Source organism: Anguilla anguilla, chromosome 9, assembly GCF_013347855.1.
Source record: "Anguilla anguilla isolate fAngAng1 chromosome 9, fAngAng1.pri, whole genome shotgun sequence".
In the NCBI taxonomy this organism is placed as follows: domain Eukaryota; kingdom Metazoa; phylum Chordata; class Actinopteri; order Anguilliformes; family Anguillidae; genus Anguilla; species Anguilla anguilla.
Window position 1 is genome coordinate 44851331 of NC_049209.1, and position 24357 is coordinate 44875687.

The 24357-nt window shown below is 47.9% G+C and overlaps 2 protein-coding genes across 2 annotated transcripts; one reads left to right on the forward strand and one right to left on the reverse strand.

Annotated features, from left to right (window-relative positions):
• The first annotated feature begins 375 nt into the window (after positions 1–375).
• Positions 376–6063, forward strand: ska2 (spindle and kinetochore associated complex subunit 2). Its single transcript, XM_035435287.1, has 7 exons — positions 376–552; positions 3397–3486; positions 3692–3868; positions 4036–4110; positions 4428–4473; positions 4759–4900; positions 5140–6063. Exons 1-7 carry the CDS (start codon positions 520–522, stop codon positions 5267–5269), a joined length of 693 nt encoding a protein of 230 aa, XP_035291178.1. The 5' UTR covers positions 376–519; the 3' UTR covers positions 5270–6063.
• On the reverse strand, positions 5543–24125 carry LOC118236570 (inactive serine/threonine-protein kinase TEX14-like). Its single transcript, XM_035435061.1, has 30 exons — positions 24023–24125; positions 23479–23686; positions 23211–23325; positions 22905–23070; positions 22086–22225; positions 21560–21641; positions 21276–21409; positions 20687–20803; positions 20327–20450; positions 19606–19784; positions 18976–19127; positions 18444–18634; positions 17950–18058; positions 16885–17642; positions 16036–16115; positions 15546–15634; positions 15094–15312; positions 14477–14574; positions 13976–14086; positions 13436–13595; positions 12954–13029; positions 12356–12504; positions 11913–12064; positions 10885–11209; positions 10607–10687; positions 9555–9666; positions 9221–9325; positions 8824–8915; positions 8624–8690; positions 5543–6686 (listed from the first exon to the last, which is right to left on the reverse strand). The coding sequence occupies exons 2-30, from the start codon at positions 23606–23608 to the stop codon at positions 6620–6622; spliced, it is 4380 nt and encodes a 1459-aa protein (XP_035290952.1). The 5' UTR covers positions 23609–23686; positions 24023–24125; the 3' UTR covers positions 5543–6619.
• Positions 24126–24357: the final 232 nt, after the last annotated feature.

The following is a 24357-nucleotide window of genomic DNA, read 5'->3' on the forward strand; positions in this document are numbered from 1 at the left end:
TCCTTTTGGAGGCCCCTTTTACAGCGGTTCAAAGTTCAGACTCATAGGGCGGGAGGACGGGCGTCCGTGTCCAATAAATACTCCACAAACGGCAAAACGAGCGAATCAGAAATTACACTGGCATATGACCCAATGAAAAAATACACACTAACCGGTTTTGGCCAATTATCAACTGCAAAGTCTCGCCCAATTGTGTTTATTCTTTCTTGAAGCAACAATATGACCACTTAAAGCCAATCCATTGCATGTTTTCTGCACCTGGGGAACAATTACAAATAGCGGATACACAATTTAGCAGGCATTTTCCAATTGATGTGTTAAGACGAGTTTGTCCAATCAGTGCTCAGAACGCCATTTTATGAGCTCCCTCTTTTCCAACGCCCATTTCCCCGACTGCCGAGTCTGCCAACTGGCCAATCCCCCACCACTATTCCTGACAGCTGGCCAATCGTAGCAGCTGTTACATGAGGAACCAGCTTTATATTTACGGGGCTGCCTGAGGAATGTAAACTATTCAACATGGAGACAGCAGTCAATAAGCTGGAGGCGATGGTAAGCTGCCGTTTTATCTTAAAAATAAAGACGAAAAATTAGTAATTGACTGGTCTGCTGTTATATGCAACGTGCCGCGAACAACCGCTGCTCTGTTGTCAAAATTCATTCGTGCAAACAAGAGCTAGGGAATGGGTTATAACAGCAAATGAGAATCAGTTTCTCCTTTCCTGCCTTTCCCATCGCAAGAATTGCTAACTAGCGAGGGCTAGCTAGCTACCTAGCTGCTACGGTAGGTATGCGTTAGGAGAAAATAAGTAACATATTGAAAACGTAAACGAAACGTTGACGTATATTTCCGATAACAAGCAGGTGTAGCTAGGTAATAAACGAGGTAACATATTGGGGCTAGCTAGAAACACTGTTCACAATGAGTGTGGATACGAGAAAACTGCGCGTGGAAGAGAAGAGGCCGTGTCCGTGTCTCTGAGACCGCGCGCGCTCCCGGTACGTGACCGTTAACGTTTCAAAAAGTGAGTTACTTCAGAGTGAAGTTTCGCGCTCCGAAGTAGAATCATTAGTTTTCTTTAAGATGTATGGATAGCAAAGAATCCTAAAACCGGATGCAAGGATCGTCGCTGGATCTTGAAGTTCCACTTGAAGAAAAATGTAGTTGATAATGGAACTGTCTGGCAACACTGCGATTTAACAGATTTGCCTAAAACCCCTGTTCATTTGGTCAGATTGTTTTCCCTCCTCGAAAGCAATTACCATTAGCTATACACATTTCAGAGTAACTTCGCATTATGTTATGCATTCAGATAGCTATATAGTGACGTAACGCCTTCACGTTCGGCCTAGGCCTGCTAACTTTTGAACTGTTACTAGTTACTACTCTATGCCCATGGGTGCATTGATGGGTCCGTTTTTTCCATTATCAACTAGGTTTGATATTCTAATTTTATTTTAGGCCTGGAGGTGCAACGCCACAGAACGGACGAACCGGACGTTTTGTCTGTCCAGTGCCCCTTTTATGTTGTACTACTGGTAACCCTGTAATGAAAGCAGTGCAATGTTAAAAGGGCATTGGCCAGGTTTTGTTCCCAGAGAGAGTGTCAAATGGACCGTGATGCTGTACAAATCTTTCGGCAACGGATGTGCTGTTAGCAGCCGCTCTGACTTTATTGCACTACTGTATTGGACAGCTAGCAGTGCAATAGTATTGTCAAAGCGTCTGAAAGCGGCAAAACAGCCATAAAAGATTGAATTCAAAATAAAGTCTAGGCATCATTGCACACAGATGATCCTGCCAAGTAAATGTGATTCGTTTGAATATGCATTAAAATGAACTACTCATTCTCGCCTTGCAAAAGTTCTCACACCAAAGCCTCGCCTTTAAAGCACAATGATTACATAACTTTAGGGGTGGGCTGAAAGTCCTGTAAAGCTAGACTATTACCCTCAGTTGTGAGCAATTTATATGCTTTATGTAGAACAATTGTTTTAAACTGTTCTGAAGCTGTGAAATGTACTGTAGGTCCGATAATTCATGTTCAAAATAAAGTTGCATGATAAGGTGCTGAAATCAAATGGTATGCTTGGTATCATGAAAACACTACAGGTTCGTCACAGTCAACATTTGTTTGCCCCACTTCACAATATCAAGAGGAATAATTATTATTTTTAAAAAAATAAAATAAAAAACAGTCCTCCACTAGCTGGGCTATGTAGGCTACGTTTTGCTATGTAAACTGTCGTGGATTGGTCCTGAGTCCTGGAACCCTATCAGTATTGTCTGCTGTCCACTTTGTTCAGAGTAGTGCAATATTGCTTATAGGGTTTCAGTGTTTGGGCAGCGCTCGGTCCCAGATGCCAACAAGCAGTCTCTGCCTACCATCTCACTTAGATTTTTACCCAGGAATCGGAGGAAGCCCGTCAGATCCAAGACATCGTTTTACTTTGACACTAACTGTTTTTCAGTGTTAAGTGGTGAATAGTGTTACAGCGAAGACGTGTTTTTGTAGGCCAACCCGGGCGTTTCTTCCGCCATGGGTTCCCTCGACAGATTTCCAATACTTCTTTTCTTCTAGGGATTTCGTTTTCTTCCAAAAATAAGGTCTGTGGTCAACGTGTGCCTAAGACAGTTTCACGTTTTGTTCGACGAGGTAAATTACACCCATTCATATGTAAACCGTGATTTCGAAGCAGTTATGTGCTTTAAAAAAAAGTAAGTTGCTAACAAGTTGCTATATTGAAACTACAACGGTTGTATTGCAGGCGGGCTAGTATGGAAACTAGAGTGGCGGTTGCCAGAATACGACCATTGTTTCAGTATAGCAACTTGTTAGCAACTTACTTTTTAAAAGCGCATTACAGCTTCTAAGTCTACGGTGGTGATATTAATGGGTGTAATTTATCTCGTAGAACAAAACGTGAAACACCCTGAGGCTTTCGATCACCACAGGCCTCATTTTCGGCGGAAAAGGAAATTCCTATGGGGAAAATGCATTGGAAATCCGGCGAGGGAACCCATGGATCAAAAATACGAACTTACTTTCGGGTTTTAGGACTACAAACTAACAGTCTATTCCCATAATTCTTTTTGGTGTTTTATCGCCTGTTTGTCGATGTCCATCTAACTCATGTGAGGCACCTCAGCTCTAGTAATGAGTTCTTTCACTTGGTCTTTCACAGAACTCGCGAGCTGCTCATCATGTTCTAGGGAACCTTTCAGAACGGACTGTTACACTTGCTTTGGTTAACACGAATTTGAGCAAATGCTGAAGCAAGTTCATTAACAGAGCAGTTCATTTTATTTTTTGGTAACCACTTGCTGTCTGCCATATGGAGTGAAAGAGGGACAGAGGTGAGGCTTGCTGTGTGTTCAGCTGACTCTCCTTTCAGTTCCAGAAGGCGGAGGCTGACCTGGAGTGCATGGAGAAACAGCTGAAATTTGAATTCATGACCAGTGTTCCTGAAAACGGCTCAGCAGAGGTGAGTCCCCAGAGGCAGTTTGTCCACACATCACGTGGAGAGCCTTTTGGACTCTTTAAACTTGAGTAGCCCTCTAAATGCTGAGCACTGACTAAGCATATTTAATTGCAGAGTCTGCTGTACTCCGGTTCCTTTAAGTTGGCCTATATCACACCGTTTCCTCTTACACATCCACGGCCTGTATGTATGGTTTGCTTTGATGCAGGAGAATCCAGTGAAGCTTCTGGAAAACCTGTCGTCCATCAAAGTTCGACACAAGGCCCTGTGTGCACAGATGGAGGAGATCGCGATCGAACAGAAGCAGTCTGTGGAGTCGATCAAGAGCTACCTCAACACGACAGTGCAGCTTGTACAGGAGCTGCAGCAGACTGCAGATGCTGAGGTAACGTCTACTTTTTGGCACAGTGCCAACCTGCCAAACCCACACCTTGAATGCTGAAAAGACTTGATTATTATAATGGGTGACCCTAGTGTTTTTTTTTCTAACCAGTGTCTAAATGCAGCTGCACTAGAAGGCAAATGTTTAAACCCTGAAACGGTTTTATTTAGATTCCACCATTAACAGAGAAGGAGAAGGAAGCGGCGGAGGTTCTCTGCTTACCAACCTCTGAGCATGAGTCAGAGGTGAGGCCATCAGTTCTTTGCTTTTGCCTACACTTAGGCTGAAAATGCATTCAGATGTTAATACAAAAAAATATATATATTTAAAAAAAAAAAACAAAGTTGTGGTTTCATTAAGAAACTTGAAAAGGCCTGAAAAGTAGTTTGACAAAACGTAGTGTTTTTGTGCAGCCTCTTTGCTTTAGAGGTGGAACTTTCGCTGCGCGTGAAATGATGCTGAGAAAAGCGCTCTGATTTCACGAAGTGTCTTTCAGCTGACTTCAAACTTTGACCTTTTTTAAACCGATTATTCACGTTTCCTACGTTCTCCTCTTGCTCAGAATTCAGCTGCCTTGGACACACAGCCCGCCCCCGTGCTGCCACAGGGTAAGAAGAGACATTTGCTTGCTGCGTTCGAGAGATCTCGGTACCTCAATGCTGGTTTAGTTTGATATCGTGTCTGGAGTGTCTGTAAAAACCTCCATCTCAACATGGAATTGAGCGACTATGGAATTTAGCATTTGTAACTGACCAGGAATTTGAAAGATCAGAAATTCTCTCACCCGATAGATGGTGCTAGAGTGCTACAGACAGTATTTCTCTGAAGAGTAGACGAGTATGAGAATCCTCAAGACGAGCCGAGAGAACAGTGGTGTTTGTCTGCGTTCGCAGACTCGAAGGCCGCCAAGTTTGCGGAGCTGAGCAAAGCGGACTTCGAGGGTGTCCCGCGCAGCGTTCGGTCCGACACCAAGCTGGCCGACCTGAACGCGCTGTACAAGCAGCTGTCTGAGCACTTTGCAGCCAAGAAGAACAGGTCTGGCAAGTTTTTTTTTCATGCAGAGACACAGCCAACCCACCCCCGCCCCCCCACTTGTAAAGAGAATCTATTGCGTTTCAGCCTTGTGCACCATGCATGGGGAAAAATTTTCCATTTGCCCCCTTTAAAATATCCTTAGGCAGCAAGTGCAGACGAAAGTACAAAAATGCTTGTAATTTAATTTTGTTTGTCAGTCTTGCGAGGATTGTTCACCTCTGCCCTTGTCTCTCCTGTAGGCCGCTCAGCTTGCAGCAGGTGAAGAAAATGAACACGAAGGCGAACGAAACCATGCTGAAAACGCTTAAGCACCTCTCCGTCATCGAGCTAGACAAGAAGGGACTCGTTCACCCGGCAGGGAGAGACTGAGAGACGAGTGAAGGGATTCCTGAAGACAGAGAAACACAAAATGGCTGGTCGCACGGGCAGCAGGTGGTCTGCACTGGTGACGATGACTGAACGGACCAGCAACTTCCTCCCCTGCCCCAAAGCGGGCAGAAGTACACTGTGTTTTTACTTGTTTGTAATTATCCTGAAGTCTCGACTTTGTTTTGACAAAGGAGAAAGGGTAAGCATTCCAGGGGGATTCAGTCAAATGAGCATTGGAATCCTTTATTCAGCTGCACTTTAACCATGAAAAGGTTCCCAGCATAAACCACATATTGTACATGGAAGAGGTGACATTTGCACTCCTTTTAAAAAAACAAATACAAAACAAAAAATCATTTTGTTGATGCCATCTGTAGTTTTAGTGATTTATATGCTCAAAGAACAGGAAATGGTCAAACATATGCACTTGGCAAAATCAAGACATTTGCAATCAAGACAAAAGTTTATTTTACTAGAAGAAAGTCTTACCAGTTCATCTATGGCACAGTCAAAAAGGCTTGTTTTTTAACATTACATATTACTTTATATTGTACCTAACAATTATGGAACAGCATTTTAACTGGAAATAATTTGGAAAAAAAAGCAACATTCATTTATAAGGACACATTAGTGGTAGTCATGTTGTCTTGTAAAATGTATTCTTGTGTTTATCATTTCTGCTATTTAAAATGTCATTTTGAAATATGGTTATGTAAGGTATTGAACTCTCTTTTAAAAACAAAGCATTCTAAATGTTATTCGAAATTGTTACAATAAAAATGAGGGAACTGTCATTAATTTATCATCCACTGTGTTCATCACAATGTGTTTACTTGACAAAAGCACGGCACATTTCACAATTGGAATAAAATGCAAAGAATAGGGCAACAAGGTTAAAAACCATGAAAAAAATCGCAAGAAACTGCAAAATTAACTTCAAGTTGTACAAATTTCACCAAGAATAACGATGGGTGCAAGGAAAATAATTACAACATTAGATGTTTAGGAATCCAAGAATGCATCCCACTGCATTCAAAGTGAGCTTTTCACAAAAATGAACAGTAGGGGCTATTGTACTATGAAATACTATTAGAATACACACCAAACACTGCATTTTAACACAAAAATGTAAAAAATTTGGAGAGTAACATTAAAATCTCTCAACATTCTGTCTTTTCATTAAGACATGGTATAAGGTACAGGAAACGTCTAAAAAGTTGCCACTCGATTGTCAATTAAAAGAACGTGTAAATTCACATTTTTACAGCTCTTAACAGTATGAATAGGGAGTTGAGGGTAGGTTGTTGGCAGTGGTGTCGTAATTGTTCATCACCCTTGGCAGGAAGCTGGTCATTTGTCCAACACTTGCTCTGACTCAGTCTGACCTTTAGGGGGAGTCTGCTCCAAGACAATAACTCTTATGATGATGACAAGGAGGGGAAAAACAGATTAGTGTTACTCACTGTCATGTGAGGATACACATTTAACTATTCTAGTCATTCAACGGAGTCAGATGGGGCACGTGATGGGGTTGTCCACCCTCGCATATTAACACTTAGTTGTACATGTGTTTCAGGGTTGGTTCCAGGGTATTTTCGATGGGTGCACACTTACGAGGCCTATTCACTTGACCTCACAACTGGTATTTAAATCCCATAAAAGAGACCAGGAATGATTTGGCAGAAATGAACGTTAGTGAAACCATAGCCATGAATCCAAAACTAAAACGACTCAATGAAATTAATGGCAATGTAATTGTGGTGTTGTGAGTGATTGTGGACCGGGGGGGGGGGGGGTCTACAGGTTTACAAGTCCTGCCTGCCCCCTCCTGAGTGAATGATTTTTATTTTTGGCACTGGATTCAGATTAAGGGGGCAAAGTGATGTGCTGGGCTGGGCTGGGTCTTGCTTCCTGGGATCTGGCCACAGCGCTGACAGTGATGGGTTTAGAGTCGGTCACCCTACACATTGTAGTGTATGGTTTCCCCCTTACTCTTTTCTCTGTACAGTATAAGTGTGGTTCCATCATAAATTTAGCTTCATATTACCTATTGATATAAAATTTAGGTTTAGTAATCATGGAAAACGAGGTTCGATAACGCTGTACTCTAGAATTATGACTAACAAATGCGAATTAAAATCTGAAACAAATTCAACGTGGCAACTGACATAACATACAGATTCCAAAACAAAATGGCACACTCATTCACTTATCTCTCCCAACTGCGCTGTGCCTCCAGGCGGTTCACCCTTTTCATTTCCTCACTGGGAAAGCAATCTAGTATTTAGGACATCTTTTCAATAAGCACGGTCCTCCTCCTACTTTCCAGGACCTAAACTCATTATGAATTACTGGGTTGTTCCCTTTTTTATCTGCAATGGACCATGTGTTTATGGGGTATTTTGGGATTCCCTTCTGACTTTCACTTTCCCTTTCAATGTAAATGTTTTTGTGCTCATACTGAAAGCCTCTTTGTACAACAAAACACTACAATTACAATCATATGGAACAGGAATTTAGGGAGGGCTCATTAGCTGAAAAGCAGCGCAAAAATGGAAATTCTTAATCCCAAATATCAAATTATAGGTTTGATCCAATCGTAGGTTTTTACCACTTGCATGTCTCCACATGGAACCTGCTAATTCCCCCACATGTGTAGTATAAGAATGGATCAAACATTTTTCAAATTCGGGAATGCCACTGATTCCAGTGGAATAATAATGTAACTGTTTCTTCTAAATAAAAGCTCCGATTTGACTCTCTCAAAGAAATAAGTGTATAAGCTTGCTGAACTCACAGCAGCTAAAACTGAAGTGTTCCCATCAGTAGGAACCTCCCCATTCTCAGCATGACTGGGTCCATGATGGAATTCATCCTGAAATCACGCAGCAGTCCTAATGTCAGGGTTCATGGTGCCAGATGCAGTGCCCTGAAGTGACTGACTGAAGCTGCCATTTCGGATCAGCTGCCGATTCAAATCTTTACCAAGATCGAATATGACAATTGTGCAATTGCAGCACATACCCTAGAACGTGTATACTGGAAATGGCTTCCTCAGTGCAGCTACTGGATTAGAATTTCACTGAATGAGAGATGGAAAACAGCTGGTCTGTAAAGAGAAGGACTGAGAGTACTCCTCTGTATTTCATGAATTCGATTACTTTGGATTTGTGGCAAGAATAGAAGTTGAAAAATAATTTTAAAGTAAACATTAACCAGCAGCTAATTTAAGGAAGAAGGTTTTACGATCAGGAATATTGCTCTATACAGCCTTATGCTGAATACAATACATATACTTCAAAAGGAGAAGAAATCTTGGATGACTATGAATTTAGGGCTGACAGGCCACCGTACCTGTGAGGCCGGCTCCAGGACTCATGGTTCACCGTCTCTAGCTTCTCTTCCTGAAGGTCCAAGTTGTCTGTGGGAGGAGTACAAGTTCAAACGTGATAACAACACGACTGCATGAGCATGAGTATTTAAGAGATGCAGTGCAAGGTTTATGAGGTTTTAACTGTGCTATGCCAGTGGTTTGGTTTAAGAATGTCACTTTCTTGGGAACGATAAGGCCTCCTTCCCCTCTGCAAGGACGGCTTCCATACTGTCCCCTCCCGGGTGACTGGTCTTCTCACCCCACACTGCGTCCCTGTCGGGGCTCAAACACAGTCACCATGGCAATGCCAGAACCACACAGACCAATCCTGGGTCAAATAAGTATTTGTTTTGGATTCAAATACTTTTCTATGCTTTACTGATCTTGTCTGGTGTATTGGAACCAATGAAATACTCTCAAAAAGCCTGCCGTCTGGTCATATGGGCAGGCTCAATTACACCAGGCAAGATCAATAGAGCACAGAAAAGTATTTGACCCAGGTCTGGTTAAGACTATAACCGTCTGGTAAAATGTATCCAGTGGAGGCGGTAATGAAGTTGCAGGACTGGCCCACTCACTGCACTCTGGGAAGCTCTATGGCTCCAGGGCTTTCCATGAACCTCTGGCCGGTGGCCATCTCCAACAGCAGGCCTTGCAGGTCTGCGTCCAGTGTGGAGTGAGCTCTGTGTAGGGGAAGCACTCGAGCATCATATGTCATTCACTGCTTGCTTGCTCACTTCATTTCAGAACACTCACTAACAGATACGTCATTTGTGAACTGTGAAAAACCATAATGTTCCATCAGTGGATGATGAGCTGTCGGGATATAAATGGAATCAACCCCGCCGCACACGGAAGTTTGGCCGGCTCGAAAAAAAAAACGCGAGCGTGTCGCACGTAAGCAGCTCGCACCTCTGAGTCTCCTCCATGACGCACCGATCGTCTGGGGACGGAGTCCTCTCTCGGGCGTTCTCTCCGGGGGCCCCGCCGTCCACCGCAGCGGAGTCGCGGCCCGGGCCGCTGCCTGGACGCGGAAACGAGCAGAATTAGCACTCACCAACCACCTCTTTCTGGCTTCGCCCGAAGTTAACCGCGCGTACTGGAAACAACGAGTTTTGTGTAGACTGTAGAAACACACAGCTATGTCCTAGACCAGTGGTTTCCAACCCTGGTCCTGGAGAGCTACAGGCCGGGTCTGCTGCTTTTTGTTTTCACCTTAAAATCAGCACCCAATTGAGACCCAACTCAAGACACCAGGTGAGTTGAGTTAACTGTGTAATCTACTGCTCTAACTGATTCATGAAGTGCAGAGTCACTATGAAAACCAGCAGACCCTGTAGCTCTCCAGGACCAGGGTTGGAGACCACTGTCCTAGACGAATCCTTATTTTAACTGAACAGTACAGTAAGCTTTCCTCAAACACTATATGAATCTATCATAGTAAATTAGGATACTGTAAGTGGCTCATTTTTGTAAGTGGAGCAATGCATATGGGTGTATATATAGGTTTGTCCCAGAGGTAAGAATTTAATTTGTTATGATCGCTGATTCTGATAAATGGAGTGCACTCCATTAGCTACAATGCTGAAGAGGACCATGTAAAAAGCAATACAGCATGTAAGTAGCTAACTATCCAGAAAAATGAGTGCACATGGATGGAGGCCAGATATACGCTTAGACAGCTCAGAGAAGGTTTGTGAGTTTTCCCTCAGTATTAATGGTGTGAAGCGGCTTGATATACAAGCAGAATACAAACCATCTCTTTCCAGTACGATCTGGCTTTTTTTACTTAACCTACAAAAATAGGAGGAACACTTATCAAATGCAATGGATCTGTCTGATCCAAGCAGACATCAGAACACAGTGAAACTGCAGGCAGGAAATCGAGTGCAAGAGGGACGGTGTGGAGGTCAGACACTGACAGGGGTTCACGAATCCCTCGTCCCGTTTGGGACCACCCTCACCCAGCGTCTCTCCGTCAGGCGTCCCTTCTTCTTCACCGGGCTTTCCTCTGTCCTCGGGCATCACCCCCGAATTCTCCACTCCTGCGCAGAGAAACTCAGACTAATCCAGGCCGTCGCGTCACAGACGGAGCCGTTCCCCGCGGCTAACGGAACGTTGCTAAGAAGCGCGCCGCGGTCTCTGTACGGGTCAGCTGACTGAGTGACGCTTGTGAGGACGGCGAGCGCGTGCGGAGCGCGTGGGCTCGGACGGGCGTGCGGAACGGCGTGCGCTGCCTCACCTCCCTCCGCCGGCGCGTCGGCGTCGCCGCGCTCTGAGTCACCGCGCCCGAGGTCTGGGCGCTCCGCCGCGGGGAGCCCCTCCCCTCCGCTCGCCGTCACGACTCCCGCCCCCCCGCCGCGCGTCTGGGCCTCCCCCTCCGAGCAGTCCGCCCCCGCGGTCTCACCGTTGACGGCTGGTGCGGCGTCTCCGGGGCGCGCGGCGTCCCTGTTAGCGGACGCGCTGGCGGCCCCCCTCGCCGCGGGGGGGTCCCGAGGGCCGGTGGGGGTGTCCGTCTCTTGGGCCCACATGGGAGACCGCAGAACGCTGGACGCTGACGTCTCCGTCTGGGTAAGGAGAGAGCCGGCGTTGAGCCTCGGCTGAACCGGAAGCCTTATCAGCACTAAAGCCACTGAACATGAATACTGTGAGGTAGGCGCCCGGGACGACACGTACGCGTTGTCGTGTGAAGCACATCTCCAAATAATAGAATTCTCTGGAACAGAATCGATTTGCCATTTACCTACATAGAACTATGGATTAGTCATGAGGTTTTGGGCCAACTTTGTAAGTTTGCAACTTTATATAGTTCATTACTTTCTCTAACCTCTTCTCTATTCTACAAAATATTTAAAAATATGCTGGTTGGTGATAAGCCAACATGGCCACAATGACTGAAACTCTTGTGCAGGTCTGACAGGAACTCTAGCGCTGGTCTGACAGGAACTCTAATGCGAGTCTGACAGGAACTCTAGCGCTGGTCTGACAGGAACTCTAGCGCAGGTCTGACAGGAACTCTAGCGCAGGTCTGACAGGAACTCTAGCGCGGGTCTGACAGGAACTCTAGTGCGAGTCTGACAGGAACTCTAGCGCGGGTCTGACAGGAACTCTGGCTCTGGTTTGACAGGAACTCTAGCGCGGGTCTGACAGGAACTCTGGCTCTGGTTTGACAGGAACTCTAGTGCTGGTCTGACAGGAACTCTGCTGCAGGTCTGACAGGAACTCTGCTGCAGGGCATGTTAAGTGCTGAGGTGAAAGGGCAGGTCTGACCGTGCTGCTGTCTCCCGGGGTGGCGGTGGCGAAGCTCTCGGTGCTGAGGGTCTGGGAGGGAGTGTCGCTCCAGGGACAGGTGTCCAGCAGACTCGGCAGGTGGGGGAGGGGCGCTGCGCAGGCATCCATGGGCCTGTGGTGGGGGCTTCCCACTGGCACAGACAACCCCAGATCACCACCGTCATCAGCGCAATTTTTACACCAAAGAGCAAATCTGACACATTTCAGAAGTGTGACAACTTTGATTCACAAATTTGCTGTGTCCACTTTTGCTGGACTTGTAGTTTCTTATTGTTTACATAATCATATATATCCTCAGAGAGCATCAAAAAACATTTAAAATTCACTGTAATGGATTTGACCCCAATCCTGTTTCCAAACATTATTCAGGCAGTGGGCCCAGATGGGTCAGTCCCAGGGTATTGGGGGGGAGGCGTGGGTACCTGGGCTTCGAGGGGTGCTGTTGCAGGGGGCGGGGCGTCTGCCGAGTGGGCTGGGCCGCAGTGCCGGTTGCCCCGCCCACTCCTGGTTCTGGGCGGGCGAGCACGTGATGCTGGACAGTTCCGCCAGCTCGGCCAGGTCTGGGAGTCCGCTGGGACACACACAGCACCAGGCGAATGGGCCAACACCCCAGAACAACTCCACAAACTACAACTCCCAGTTTTAAAATCAGCGCTCTCCAGCATGTTTTGCACAGGGTTCATTCTAGTCAAGTCTTGGCATTCATCTTAAAATGGCAGGGTGTATACAGGGCGCAGACCTGGGTCAAATACGTATGTTTTGAATTGAAATACTTTTCTGTGCTCCGTTGATCTGGCCTAGTGTAACTGAGCTTGCCAATAAGACCCGAAGGTGGGGTTCGAACTTTTTGAGAGTATTTCATTGGCTCCAATACTCCAGACAAGTTCAGTAAAGCGTAGAAAAAAGTATTTGAATCCATAACAAATACGTATTTGGCCCAGGTCTGACAGGGTGTACAATGTGCTTATGTTTGTGGGAACAGCCCGATGTTTCAGTGTTAAGTGGTTTCGGCGTTGTTACCTGGCTACAGCCGAGGGGGCCTGCTGACCAGCGGCGGGTTTGGTCACCGCGCACTCCGCCGCGGGGGAACGGCCTCCTGCGGAGCGGAGTACAGCTTCACACCGAGGAAACCGGTCTACACGCGCCGCGGGGTTAACCGGGAACAGGTCGCAAGCAGTGTTGCCATTTAGTGACTTTTTGACTTCCCTAGCAACTAACACGGTAGCACCCCCTAACGCAATCTAGCGACTGTTAGCGACCTTTCAGAGAACCAATAGCGACTTCTTGTGAGATTTTTTTGGCAACACTGGTCACAAGGTGCAAACCCGACATGGTGGTTCAGTTTCACAATCCGTTCGGCATGGAGAAAAAAAAAAAACTGATCGATGGGAAGCCATTACGTTAGCGAGCGGGATAGTGGCGCGAGCAGCAGGACAGGCTGAGGCTTAAGGCATTGTGAGGCACAATAACATGGAGGGGAGTGGGGGGGGGGGGGGTCCTACCTCGCTGAGGGCTGTGGCTGCTCCTCTGTAAGACGGCGTTTAGCGGGTGAACCGCGTTTGGAGGAGGTCCCGAGCGCTCCGACGCTCCTCCTCCCCCGGAGCCAGCGGTGGGCTGACACACCTCCATGGTCACCTCCAGGTCCCCGTCCGAGCTGGGCGTCTGGAGCGGGGCAGAGCCTGCGTTTGACCTGGCCGCCGATTACCGAATCTCCCGCACCAACTACAGCAGAGCTGCGGGAAACTCTCTAAACCCATGAGTGAGCAGTGGCGGCTGACCTGGCCCTGTAACCATGGGTACTGCAATGCTGAATATCACAAGCTGTGCTAGCACACCAACCAAACTGGGCTAAACAAGTAAAAACTCCATTTAGAAGATGTTGTTTGGATGGGTTCCTACAGTCGTCATGAAACAAAAAAAAAACATTTTGTACATGCTGGCACTCTCTGACATATACACCCATCCCATTTCAGTGATGTCTGCTGTGCGAGTAGTTCGTGATGTCATCTGCACCGTCACCCCATGATGCAGGGAAACCCCACCTGTGAGCACCTCCCTGTGGGGTGTGGCTGAAGCTCTGGGTTGGGGGTGTAGAACACGCTGGAGGGACCCTCTGGAGACTGGGCGTAGTCCGAATCGGAGGTGCCCTCCTCCTGAAAGCACAAACAAGCACTGTTCAGCACACCCACACCCTATAGCGTCAGTGCAGCCACAAGGTAGGTAGGGGTAATGATAGGTGTGGCCCCCCCAGTCCATAGAGGCAGGTCTGTTCTCTTTGACTGTAAATACATGTTTGCTATGACTAATGGAAGATCCAAAAGAAACGCATCATACATAAAATAATAAATAATTCTAAATTCTTCTCCAAACATAGTGACAGCCAATGAGAGAACATAATGGGAACTATTCAGCAAGATATAGAGGCCCCAATGAAATGATATTTCTATGTATAACTTTAAAGCATTTTCACTGCACTCTTCATTGCACTCTGACCTCAGAGTACTGAGACCGGCTCTTATTGGCTGCTGAAGGCCTGTACATACCTCTTTCTGCCCCGCCCCCTCCCAGGCCCCACAGCTCAGGCCGAAGGTGCGGTTGACGGTGTGGAAGTCCGAGTCGCCCTCACTCTCGCTCTGGATACCTGGCCGGACACACACACACACACACACACACACACACACACGCGCGCACACACACATACATACATACACACACAGCACAGCGGTCACACAAACCGGGTTTGGAAAGACAGGCGCCGGGGCTTTCACTGAGAAACACAGGGTCTAAGTGCACAGTGTTATGGAATCCTGACTGCGCCAGGGCACACTGTTCCAGGCTGCAGTGAGGTGCAGTGACTGGGCGTAGCGTCACTGGGTGAGTGACGGTTACAGTTGTCGTGTGCAGTAACGGCTTTGGAAGAGAGCAGCATGTTTTCACTCCCCCAAACTGTATGCTGCAAGTGATGGGATGAGTACACGACTATGGGAAAAACAGGGGAGAAAGGGCTAAATACAGTATAAAGATTGGTTAAAATGAGATGTGGCTGTGCTGTGGTTTGGCCAAGTGATTTTGAAGTGTGCAGAGATCTGCTGCCTTATACTGCTCATTGCATGGAGCTTTTATGGATTTATCTTTACATTCTGTTGCTAATGTATGTCACCTGCAAAGCTCTTGAAGAGGTGCTCCATCTCTGCACTGCTGTGGCCACTGTCCACCTCCTGCAGTTCCTGTACGCGCCCGCGAGGGTCACTGTGGCCCAGCGGATCCTGCCTTCCCGCCCACATCCTTCTGTCCGTCTCCTCGCTGTCGCTGCTAGTGGGGCAGGGGGCGGATCCAAAACGCCCGCGGGTCATCCTGGCTACCGCCTCAGACACTTCGCCTGAGGGTATACACACACACGCACACACACACACACGCACGCGCGCACACACACACACACACACACACAGAAACACACACACACACACAGCACATGCACACACACCAAACACACGCACACACACACACACACACACACAAGCACACACACACACAGCAGAAAAGCGCAACATTAGCACAGTTAACGTCTTTAATACCTTCAGGTGACAGGCACTGTGTGACCGGGAGCCTCACTTGTCCATTTGGCTGTGGTGGACGGCTGAGACCAGCCCAGCCGCGGGCTGCCGCAGGGGGAGTACGCTGAGGTAGACAGTGTGTACGTCCTGCAACGGGAGGGGTCGGACACACAGAGCAAAACGAACACATACACAAATACACATGAATCATTAAAACACATTAAACAGCAGGGCCCTCCTTGGCTAAGAAACCGCTAACATTTGCCATGTGTTATTGCACATGCTAGTAGTCAATGGACTCTCTCCCTTGCTAAAAAGAATACAAATAGGTAACAGATGTAGATACAGTTTCCAGCCAAAGGTACATCCAACCCCTGAAACTTTAAGCTTCTGTAGAAATGTTCAATGATCAGGTTAAAAATATAATAATGGTACAAAAAGGTTAACTTAACACTCAATTATTCAGTAACCATTCATATGACATGGAATGATAATAAGCGGCTACAGGTGACGTAGCACTGTGGCTGTGCAGCCCTGTACAGCTGTACCTGTCCTCTAAGCCCTGTCTGCAGGTGGACTGCTGCTCTCCTCTCTCTGGCCCTCCTGTAGACACACTGCTCCTCTCTGCCTACAAACAGCAAACCGCAGCTCACTCCACTAGCCACCATGTAGTCTGGCCTTTCAACAGGGGGTCCGCGGACCCCTGGGGGGGGGGCCATTGAATGTACTGTATGATATGCAATAACAACATATAGATTTGGGAAAATATTTCAAAATATAAAACCTTTTTTAAAATGGAACCCTTTTTAAATGGACTGCATTTATATAGCGCTTTTATCCAAAGCGCTTTACAATTGATGCCTCTCATTCGCCAGAGCAGTTAGGGGTTAGGGGTTAGGTGTCTTGCTCAAGGACACTTCGACATGCCCAGGGCGGGGTTTGAACCGGCAACCCTCCGACTGCCAGACAATCGGTCTTACCTCCTGAGCTACGTCGCCCCTAGATTTTAATTTATAATTTGGGTCTCCTGGATGCCTTTGAGGCTGGGTGGGGGTTCCTTGCATCAGAAAAGGTTGAAAACCTGATCTAGTATAAAACTATAGCACAACATCTCACATATGGCTGATCTGCCTCTGTACACAGCAGAAGGTAACCCGAGGAATATGATTTTTCATTTCCGTGGCTATGCTGCCATGAATAAATGCAGTACCATTACCAGTCTATCGAGTCCTCAGTCACCATGCTGTTCTGCTCATTTACACCCGAGACGGGGAGGAGCAGGGTCGCATTAATACACAGTGAATAGACTTCATCTGTCTGTGAGTGACTGTGGTCAGCCGCAGCGGGCAGGCTGTCAGTCTGAATGAGGGACGCGTTTCCGTGGATGTGGGAGCTACCTGGGCGTCGCCGAAGCTCTCCTCCTGGGCGGAGCTGTAGAAGCTCAGCTCCTCCTCCCAGACGGAACGGCGCGCGCCCCGTTCCCGGTCGCCGATCGCTCCCTGCGGGGTCCCGGGCCCCGGGCGTGGCCCGCGGCAGGGCAGGTAGGAGCGGGACGGGGGTCCGGTGGCTCTGGCGAGGACGTGCTCAGACTGGGCCCCCGCGATGCCCCCTCTTCCCCCCTCTCTCCGCCCGCCGTCGGGCTGGTCGGACCCCGCCCCGTCCACTTCGTCCACGCCCCTGCCCCCACCCCTGCCCCCGCCCCGGCCGGCTCCTAGGGCGGCCTCCACGACCCGCAAGCTGCTCTCCGACTGCTGCAGCAGCACCTGGGACACCTTCAGGTTGAGCACCACCGAGCCGATGTGCTCCGCCTCCCTGCTGGCCGGCTCGGGCGCCGGGACGCCCCCCCACGGTCCCGCCCGCTCGGGCCACCCGGGGGGGGTGCTGCTGCTCTCGGACCCGGAGTCCCCGGAGCTCTCCAACTGGGGGTCGTCCAGGGACGGGCGGCAGTCGTCCAGGGAGAGGCTTTCGCAGAAGGTGGTCAGCGGCGAGGACTGGTCAGAGGCGGTCGGGTCCTCCTCCTCCTCCCCCTCCTCCTGCCCGTCCAGCAGCTGGTCCAGCTGGTTCAGCTGGGCCTCGATCTCCCGCGCCACCATGCTGTCGGACTGCTTGGCACACGGATCCCCTTCCTCATCTCTGACTGCTGCAGGCCCGGAGCCTGGGGAAGAGCTGAGGTCAGACCAGCAGCTGCTGTGGCTCACAGAACACTACAGCAACACTGAACCGTTTAGTGTGCAGGGCATGAAATTAACCTCTTTCAGCCACTGGCCAGAGCGGCTTGTGGAAAAACTAAAATCACCGGTCACATTACCTTTTACAATATAACTCAACCTGGTTTGCTTCCTGACAAAGTGGCTGCTAGGGTAGAAAATCTTACCAGCCACAGTTTGAATTTTACCAGTATTTGGCAGGTGGTGGGTGTCAGCTTCACACGCTGAGTGTGACTGAGCGAGCAGCAGCCTCACCCGTCTGCTCTTCATCCCCGCTCTGCGTGGGCTCCGGGCTCCGCCCCCCGGGCCCCGCCGTCTCCCAGAACAGACCACTCCCCCTCCAGCCTCCGCTCTGCGCCAGCTCCTGGGAAACACAGCGCCGTCAACACCCGCCATCCACCTGCTGCAGGGCACCTCATGAGTCACGAAGCAAGGTCTCCTCGAGTCTGGAAACTTCCGTGACCTTACTCTTTACATATAGGGCCCAGTTTCTCATAATTATCACACACCATAGACTTCAATGCACCATTATACAATTAATTTTATAGAGCGACAGGAAATCAGCCAAATATGAATTAGAGCTGAATGCTACCACTGATATTATTGTTGTTCCCCAACATTGGCGTATACAAACTACTTTTTCCTGGGGGGCCAGCTTCCTTTTTCAAAATGTAGCCTGCAAGTCAAATATTTTCAATTCAACTGCTATTTAATAAAACAGTGTAGAGTATAAATACTGATGAGCGTACCCTGATGTCGGAGCGCAGCAGGTAGCGCAGGTCCTGCAGGCTGCAGCTCCGCTCCTGGGCCCGGGGCCGCAGGCCGGCCCTCACCAGCTGGCAGTACGGCTGCGGGATGCTCCCATCGGCCGCCAGGGCCAGGCCCGACTCCACGGCCTGCCGGATGCAGCGGGGGTCCGCCGGCCCCCACGGCACCGCGTCTGGAAACCATGAAAGGGACAGGGGGGCTGTGAACAGGACAGGGGGGCAGCTCCCAACATCTTTAAAAGGCTAAACTCATAACATTACCGCACAAAACTAAGGACAATTAAAAACAAGCTGAAGGCCATGAGGCTGAACAAGCTGAAGGCCTGTAAAACTATGTGGTGAGAGCAAAATTAGCTATGAAGTGGAGCTGAAAGGTACCATGGGAAACCAGAGCTCAACATTTACCTACATTGCAAACTGCACTTTTACTGGGCCACCCAAGCACACCTGCTTAAAACATCACTGTGAACTGCTACAACGCAGCACATTGCAGCGCGTGCTGCTGGTGACACACCTGTGAAGAGCTCCTGAATGAGGGCACACAGGCTGTAGAGATCTGCTTTTCCACAGCAGGCCCCGTTTCTGATGGCCTCTGGGGCTGCCCAATTGTACAGCTCCTGGGGGAGGGGCAGGGGGGCGGGGCTGCTAGGGCCCCCACTTTCACAGCTGCTCAGAGAACACAGAGGTCATGTGACAGTGTGGAACTTGAGCCTCGTCAAACAGACCTAAAACTCCATAAAGGGCCTTATTTCACTGGGTCTGAACCTGAAACTTAGTTAAAATTTGAAAGCAATGGCTCCTTGGTAAGTGTAAACATGGGACACAGAGTTCGAAGTACATTCCAGTACATTCCAATTTTCCCATGAAATTATTGACATATGACAGTATCAAAATTACGTGTCTGGTTTTCAGTGGATAAGCTATACCTTGCGGCGCCCAGTTTGACACACAATCTGACAATATTAAATAATTTTCACCCACCTTCATTCCATCTGTTACCATTTCAAACCATCATAAACATGCCGATTACAAAGGACAAAAATTTAAGCAGCACATAGAGTCATAGGAAAATTTGCAAAGATCCCCAGCGCATTCCCAAGGCCACTGAGAGCCACGCCCAGACCATGTGACCGGGGTGCCGTACCTGGGGACGGCGAAGCCGAGGCCGGTGACCTTGGCCACGCCGGGGTGGACGACCTGCACGGCGTGGGAGGACAGTGACCTCATCACCAGGCCCCGCCCGTGCAGGTAGAGCAGGGCCTCGCACACCTGCAGCAGCAGGGACAGTGCCCCCTCCGCCTGCAGCGCGGGGTACTGCTCACGCTGAGGGGGGGGGGGGGGGGTAACAGGAGTCAGCCTCCGCTACACACTTCTGCACTTTTAGTACTTACTTTGAAGTATTTGAGCAGGCACGCTTATGCAGAAACAATGTATACTAAAAGTTTAGGCAGAGACATCTTTCAAATCCCTACTATGTATGTTAGTTCTGTGATACTTGTCTTAAATTTTGATGCCCAAGTCATCTGATCCTCTCTTATTTTACATTTATTATTATTATTTATGATTAACAATCAAATAATTCAGTTTATTAATAATGTAATACATTCCTACACTGACATCGGTGCTAATCTATTTCTTCCATCATTGGTTGCAGTTTGCGTTTATGCTATAATATTAAACATGGAGGTATCGCCATTGGCTAATATATCCAGTCAAACATGACGATGTTTGCCCCAGAATTTCCATACCCTGCAAGTTTTACCGGCATCTAAGGAGTTGGAATAATTTAAATAACTATTTGAAAAACAGAGGTCTGGCGTATACGAACATTTTAACACTGACAAAACCTCAGTGGTCCTGCCTACCCTGTGATGCAGGACGGTGTGGAGGGACCCCATGTGCACTCTCTCAAACACCAAGCGGATCTGCTGCACATCGGGACTCATGCCAACCGCCAGCAACTGCAGGAGGTGAGGGTGGTACAGCTGGCTGCACCAGGGGCACAACCGCATCATTACCATACCATCAGGGGCACAAGAACTCATGATGCGTGCACACATACTAGATAGCACACATATTTGTCAAACTTAAACTTAAACTTAAAATCTTAAGATTTCTTAATGAAGTTAACACCACTGCTCCACTTTTCAAAACTTCTTTAATTCGACTTCAACTTATTTCTAACTGAAAGCTACATTTAATTATTCGGCACATTGCTCTCTCACCAGCAGTATTCTTGCTCGGTGATCAGCAGGTCCAGGTAGCCCACTTGATTGCCATGTTGCAGTGCATTATGGGATTTCAGATCTTTCACTGTCACCCGACATCCCTTCCAGCTGTAACTAATAAAGAAAATCCAAGGTGGTATCAATAAAGTTTTTAAAGCAGCTGAACCGGTCATGGACATTTCCATAGCATTCATTTGAGGTACAATAACTTGGTTAACATTTTTAAACATGTTTCAAAGGTGTCACTGAAGCAATAGGCTGATGTCAGTTCATTAAAGTGCCCTTTGCACTACCATTACATCAACCGTAGATACAAAACCTACCCTTTTTATGATGACATTGCACCAATTAACAAGTTTTCTGTGTGTGCGTCCAGGAGTGCCAACATGGACTTTGGAACCAATGAGAAGATCTCACATTGGCCCCCCCCGACCCCAGAAAATCCTACGTTCTGATATTTTTTGAGGCCCCCCCCCCATCCCAGAAAATGCTGTACATCGGCATTCATTCTGATGAGGGCTCCTGTCAGTCAGCCCTCCTAACTCCTCCCCTCCCCTCCTTACGGCACTCCTGTGTGCGGTCTTACTTGGTCATTTTGATGAAGGATTCGCAGGTATAGGTGACCATGGGCTCGTCGTCTGCCTGCCCGAGCTCTCTGTCCGCCACGAAGGGCAAGCTGGCCATGAGCCCCAGGGGCTGCCTGGGCCTGTCCACACACAGCTGCAACACGCAAACGACACCCAACGTGTGTGCAAACAAACCACCTCTCTGCACCTCAGCTACGCTCAACAACACATTCTGCTCCAGCTCTCAATGGGAACTGTGGGCAGTCACAACACAGAGGGAGTCACGGTTGGTGTTCTCGTTCACCTTTCCGAAGCCAAAGCACTGGACCGTGTCGAAAAGGGGCGATTTCGTGCTCAGCTTTCTGTTCGCGGGGAGGTCAGAGCTCCTGGAACACAGATTAATAAACAGTAGCATGGGAGAACGTGTGCCCACTCACGGGGAACGGTTCAAACAGAATATTAGCATAGTCCTGGATGAGAAAAAATATGAGCACCCATCCCCTGAACCAGATATCATCTTCAGGAGAGAACTTCATCCACTCAGAAATGTCTGTTAGACCTGCACACCTTACTGTAACGCAGGCTGGCTACTTGTACAATCAATTCTGTTGAATAGGCAATTGAAAGTGTCAGGCAATTGAATTTCCCCTCCAGAACATAAGACGTCCTTATTGTCGTCCTTGAAGAGCTTGCATTTCTCCCGGCCTGTTCTGGAGTTGACCTGGATAAGCATGGCACCTGATTGCACCAAAATGAAAAAAATAAAAAATAACCAATAAGGTGGAGGTACAAGTGTAGGGGGAGGGGGTGGGTGGGTGGCTCGCCCTCACCCTGTTCTGAGAAACTCCAGCAGGGACGGGGAGCGCAGCAGCGTTTTGGAGGAGCTGGGGGTCCGGCGATGGTCCTGAGGCTGCAGTGGCTGGGAAAGGCTATGCATGTGGGACACGCAGCGTTTCAGAAAGTCTACCATCTGAGGAAGGGGGAGGAGGAGGAACAGGAGGAGTCAGTGGAGGAGGGGGAAAGAGGAGGTGGAGGAGGAGGGGGGTTAGGGGACAGCAAAGGACAACTATCATTCACTCTGATGCATGCAATCCTTTACTCCATCGAATCCTTTAATCCTTTAAGTGATTAACCGCACATCAACACATTGATTAAGGTATGTCAGAGACACTTTCTTAATGCCATTAAATTGCTTTGAAGTATATTTTCAATTTTTGTGTAAGTTTGCTTTTTAATGGTTTAAAAATCACAGTGTCAATACTATAACAGCCAGAGCTTTTTAATACTATCACAGTAAAAGATGAATGTCTAGGGGTCAGGACTGGGACCAAGCATTTCCAGACATCCTACCAGAAATATTAAAAAAGTCACAGGGAACCAACAAACTTTTCTGAAGGTATCTTCTTCTACGACAGTGATACTTCAGATTGGATCAAAAATTCAAAGGTTCACTTTCTGCTTTTTCAAAAGTTGTACACCATGAGATAAAACATACACACTGTACTAACAGAAATCTCGCTCTTTCATGAATATTGGCCGCAATCCAAGTAGCAATGCTACAGATTGGTGACATATAAAGGTGCAAAATGGCACAATATGATGTGTGACCTGGGTGGAAAACGTGGGCGAGGTGATGCTCATATTCATACCCTCTGACTGTGTTCCTGAGCTCCGGCCTTGGCCCAGTCTTGCGGGGTATGGCCCTTGTGGTCGTGTAACCGCAAGTCACCACCGGCGTCCAGCACTCCGCTGAGCAGCCATGGTTTACAGGAGAATACGGCGGCATGGACCGGCGTGCTCCTGTCTTCGCAGCGACTGGGTATACATAAAGGCAACTTTTAAAAATCCAGCATACAGAGCGCCCAAACGTAAATGGCTACCAATTTAACTTATGATCGACGAACTAACAACAATAAAAAGCACATGAACACGCATTTATGGGGCGTCAACTTTACTGATTTGGGTCAGCTCCGTAACGCAGCAGTAACTCAACCACGGTCGTCAGGCCCAGGAGAGATGCACAAAACAGAGGTGTCTGGCCAAGGTTATTGACAGAGTCAACGTGCACACCTATTGCACAAAAATTGAGATTTAACCTCACATTAGCATCAGTTTATAAGGTAACACAGTACGCCCACCTGCAAACCCACGCTATCATTTTCACACATTCAACATCTCAATTGTGATATCTGGTAGGTAGATGACAGAGGTGAGAAAACATAACTTTCTTGAGCAGCTTTTCCATCTTCTGTAGGTTTTTCTCCAGAGTGTACTTATGTAACTGCTCCACCGGGCCTCCATCCTTCACTATGCCAAGCCGCACAGGGCAGGGCAAGAGGGGCATGGCAGCCATGGCGCTTTTCCGTAAAGAAAACTGTGCTCTACCTCCAGCCAGTGACCTGTAGCTCTAACTTGCCTCCGCAAAAGAAGTCTGAAAATAAAACAAGTTAATCTGTTAAATCTAGCAGCACTGACACATTTTGCACACACTGTAGCTTAACAACCATCATAAACATCGGCTAATTTAGTTAGCACAACTCCACCTAGCGAACTAGTCATAACCCCGTTTTGTCGGCTAGTTAGACTACTGGCGATAAGCTAACGATCGACGTTAGCCGTTAACTTTTGCACCTGTTTTTAGCTGGCTAACCCGAGCTAAATGAACCACATCGCGTGGTATGGATGCAACGTGGCCTCATGGTTGGGTGTGGATTGCTAGCGGCATACAAACAACCTAACCATAAATACAAGACGAATAAATTCCTACCACGTTAGCCGTTTCATAACTGATTTTGACATTAACCGTCAGTCACAGACATTGAAAATAATGCACGTGCATGAGCAATTCTGCATAATTGTTCAAGGGAGCAATCTCAACACAGCAAACTTAAGAGTGATCTGTTAATGCACATGGGTGCTTCTTCAGCCAATTAGATTGCAGTCACTAGCTACAATACTACATTGTAACATTAACATATTGATGTAAAACTATGTATCTCTTGCCAATTAAGTGTAAAAGACACTTCGCACACCAGCGGCAAACCTGAGAAAAAATTGGATGGAAACCTGCGTGGAGCAATATGGCAAATGACGGCAAAAAAT